We start from the raw sequence: 2,970 nt of genomic DNA on the forward strand, positions 1-2,970 counted from the left end.
AGTGGACCTTTGCAAGAAAAGACAGTGGACCTTTGCAAGAAAAGGCAGTGAGCCTTTGCAAGAAAAAAGCAGTGGACCTTTGCAAGAAAAGGCAGTGGACCTTTGCAAGAAAAAGGCAGTGGACCTTTGCAAGAAAAAAGCAGTGAGTTTTTTTTTCAAGAAAAAGTCTTTGCAAGAAAAGACAGTGAGCCTTTGCAAGAAAAGGCAGTGAGCCTTTGCAAGAAAAAGCAGTGGACCTTTGCAAGAAAAGGCAGCGAGCCTTTGCAAGAAAAAGTCTTTGGACCTTTGCAAGAAAAGGCAGTGAGCCTTTGCAAGAAAAGGCAGTGGACCTTTGCTAGAAAAGACAGCGAGCCTTTGCAAGAAAAAGGCAGTGGACCTTTGCAAGAAAAGGCAGTGAGCCTTTGCAAGAAAAGGCAGTGGACCTTTGCAAGAAAAAGGCAGTGGACCTTTGCAAGAAAAGGCAGTGGACCTTTGCAAGAAAAGACAGTGGACCTTTGCAAGAAAAGGCAGTGGACCTTTGCAAGAAAAAGGCAGTGGACCTTTGCAAGAAAAAGGCAGTGGACCTTTGCAAGAAAAGGCAGTGGACCTTTGCAAGAAAAAGGCAGTGGACCTTTGCAAGAAAAAGGCAGTGGACCTTTGCAAGAAAAAAGCAGTGAGTTTTTTTTTCAAGAAAAAGTCTTTTTTTTTTTTTTTTTTTTTTTTTTTTTTTTTTTTTTTTTTTTTTTTTTTTTTTTTTAGAAAAAAGTAGTGAGCCTTTGTAACAAAAAGGCAGTGAGTTTTTTTTTTTTTTTTCAAGAAAAATGCAGTGAGCCTTTGCAAGGAAAAGGCAGTGAGCCTTTGCAAGAAAAGGCAATGGACCTTTGCAAGAAAAAAGTAGTGGACCTTTGTAAGAAAAAGGCAGTGAGCCTTTGCAAGAAAAAGGCAGCGAGCTTTTTCAAAAAAAAAGTAGTGAGCCTTTGCAACAAAAAGGCAGCGAGTTGTTTTTTCCCAAGGAAAAGGCAGTGAGCCTCTGCAACAAAAAGACAGTGAGCTCTATCAAGAAAAAGGCAGCGACACATTGCATTGTCTGTTGAACTGCTGTACTCTGTGCTGTGCTCGAAGATTGTATTCAGAAATGGATACGACAACATAGGCCTATTGACTGATTCACTTCTCACGACGGTCCTGTGTGTGGCACGTATATATTGCACGACAGTTGAATATGCACTTCCTGGTGTGTAAAAAAAGGGTCTTGAAATATCAAAGACTGAAACCTATCGTGGCGAAAACAGGAAAGTCAGACCTTTGCGATACCATGCAACTTTCCTCTCTCTCTCTCGTGTCCCTTTTCTCATGACGTGCTATCTATTTCCATAGCAGAAATATATACTAAAGAACAACTATGCTATGTAAATAGAGTAATGCAACTATAAACCACATTAAAGGCTAACAAGAGAAAACGTAAACTTAACATTCTCATTTATGGATATCTTTCATAGCTTGCAAACGTGCAATTTACGAATACATTTTTGTTTGCAGATTTCTGTAGCCACAGATGGGCAAACTAGAAAACATTATATCTAAAGTAACACAAAAACAGTAGTAAATACATAAATGAATGAATGATTAATGAAATAATGAATAAATAATAAATAAATAAATGAGAATAAAATAGAAATCACATTCCTGCTATGATTCAGTTGCGCTTTCCTTGAAGTCGAAAGCATCTTAATAGCAATGATTGCTGAGCCATCTGTACTAAGATCTTTATGTTTCTTTATATCTAAATGCACCATTTCAAAACACTATGGTAACAGGATAGGAAACTAGATATTTAAATATTCCTGCCGCTTCATTTTACTTTTATTGTGTGAGCTCTTCTTTTTGGAAATGTTAAAGAGTAACCAGTATTACACTTCCTGTCATATATATATATATATATATATATATATATATATATATATATATATATATTTATTTATTTATTTATATTATATATATATATATATATATATATATATATTTTTTTTTTTTTTTTTTTTTTTACAATAATACAAAGAATGTCGTTCATTTTCCTCTTTGAATATTAAGTTCGTTATTCGATTTTCTTGCCATTGGCAGCCATCTTGTAGATGTTTGAATATTAGAAATAAAAAAATGGTGATGGTCGTTAATTATTTTTGAGAGAGAGAGAGAGAGAGAGAGAGAGAGAAAGAGAAAGAGAAAGAGAGAGAGAGAGAGAGAGAGAGTGAGTCAAGAGTAGAAGTCAATGAACGTCTGAGAAAAAAAAAAAAAAAAAAAAAAAAAAAAAAAAAAAAAAAAAAAAAAACACTCTCCGGCCAAATGTTGCAAGTTAGACTACGCAGCCAGAGCCACGCAGGAAATGCAGTCCCGACTTGGCTTAGATAATTCGCCTAAAGGAACAACCACACAAAGCAAGACAAGGAATCTTCCTGTAACTCGAAACATTTGCTATTAGTTGTTGGCTCTTTTTTCCTACCAATGATAAATAAATAATAAAAAAATAAAATAATAAATAAGCGTCTTGTTAATCCTAATGGGCTAATGTAGTTCACATACAGTTGGAACCTACAAAACGCCAATTTTCCTCTACATAAACTAAATTCAGTGTCAAACTAAGCTCATTTATCGACTCTTAGAGTTCCCAATCAATCAATTCTGAGAATTTGTTAGAATTCTGTTCTCAAGGCCTATTTGACCTAACCTTACACCATAGCGTGAATTCCAGCTCTCGTCAACTGCATTTCAGGCTTAAATCAATTCCTTTTAATCTTCCATCTCAGACACGTTGGTGTGGTTGTAGTCTCCTCTTTTCCTGAATCCCACGCCTTATCGATAAACATCGCCTTTTCTATAATCACCCTTATCGTTCTACTTTTCCAACCTTGTCATTCCATTGCACCTTTACACCTCTTCTCTTGGAGTAGCTGGTAGCTAATCTAAGCCGTCTTTTCAAAGGGTTGCTGTCCA

At 35.8% G+C, this 2,970-nt stretch overlaps 1 protein-coding gene across 1 annotated transcript in view; it reads left to right on the top strand.

Annotated features, from left to right (window-relative positions):
* Positions 1–1,132, top strand: part of LOC119568256 — a 1,832-nt gene extending 700 nt beyond the window's left edge. The window contains exons 2-4 of the mRNA XM_037916713.1: positions 1–142; positions 177–652; positions 993–1,132. The exon at positions 1–142 is cut by the window's left edge and continues 470 nt beyond it. Coding sequence (XP_037772641.1) covers positions 1–142; positions 177–652; positions 993–1,132 — 758 coding nt within the window. The remainder of the gene's footprint in view (positions 143–176; positions 653–992) is intronic.
* Positions 1,133–2,970: the final 1,838 nt, after the last annotated feature.

The sequence above is a fragment of the Penaeus monodon genome, chromosome 43, assembly GCF_015228065.2.
Source record: "Penaeus monodon isolate SGIC_2016 chromosome 43, NSTDA_Pmon_1, whole genome shotgun sequence".
NCBI lineage: Eukaryota > Metazoa > Arthropoda > Malacostraca > Decapoda > Penaeidae > Penaeus > Penaeus monodon.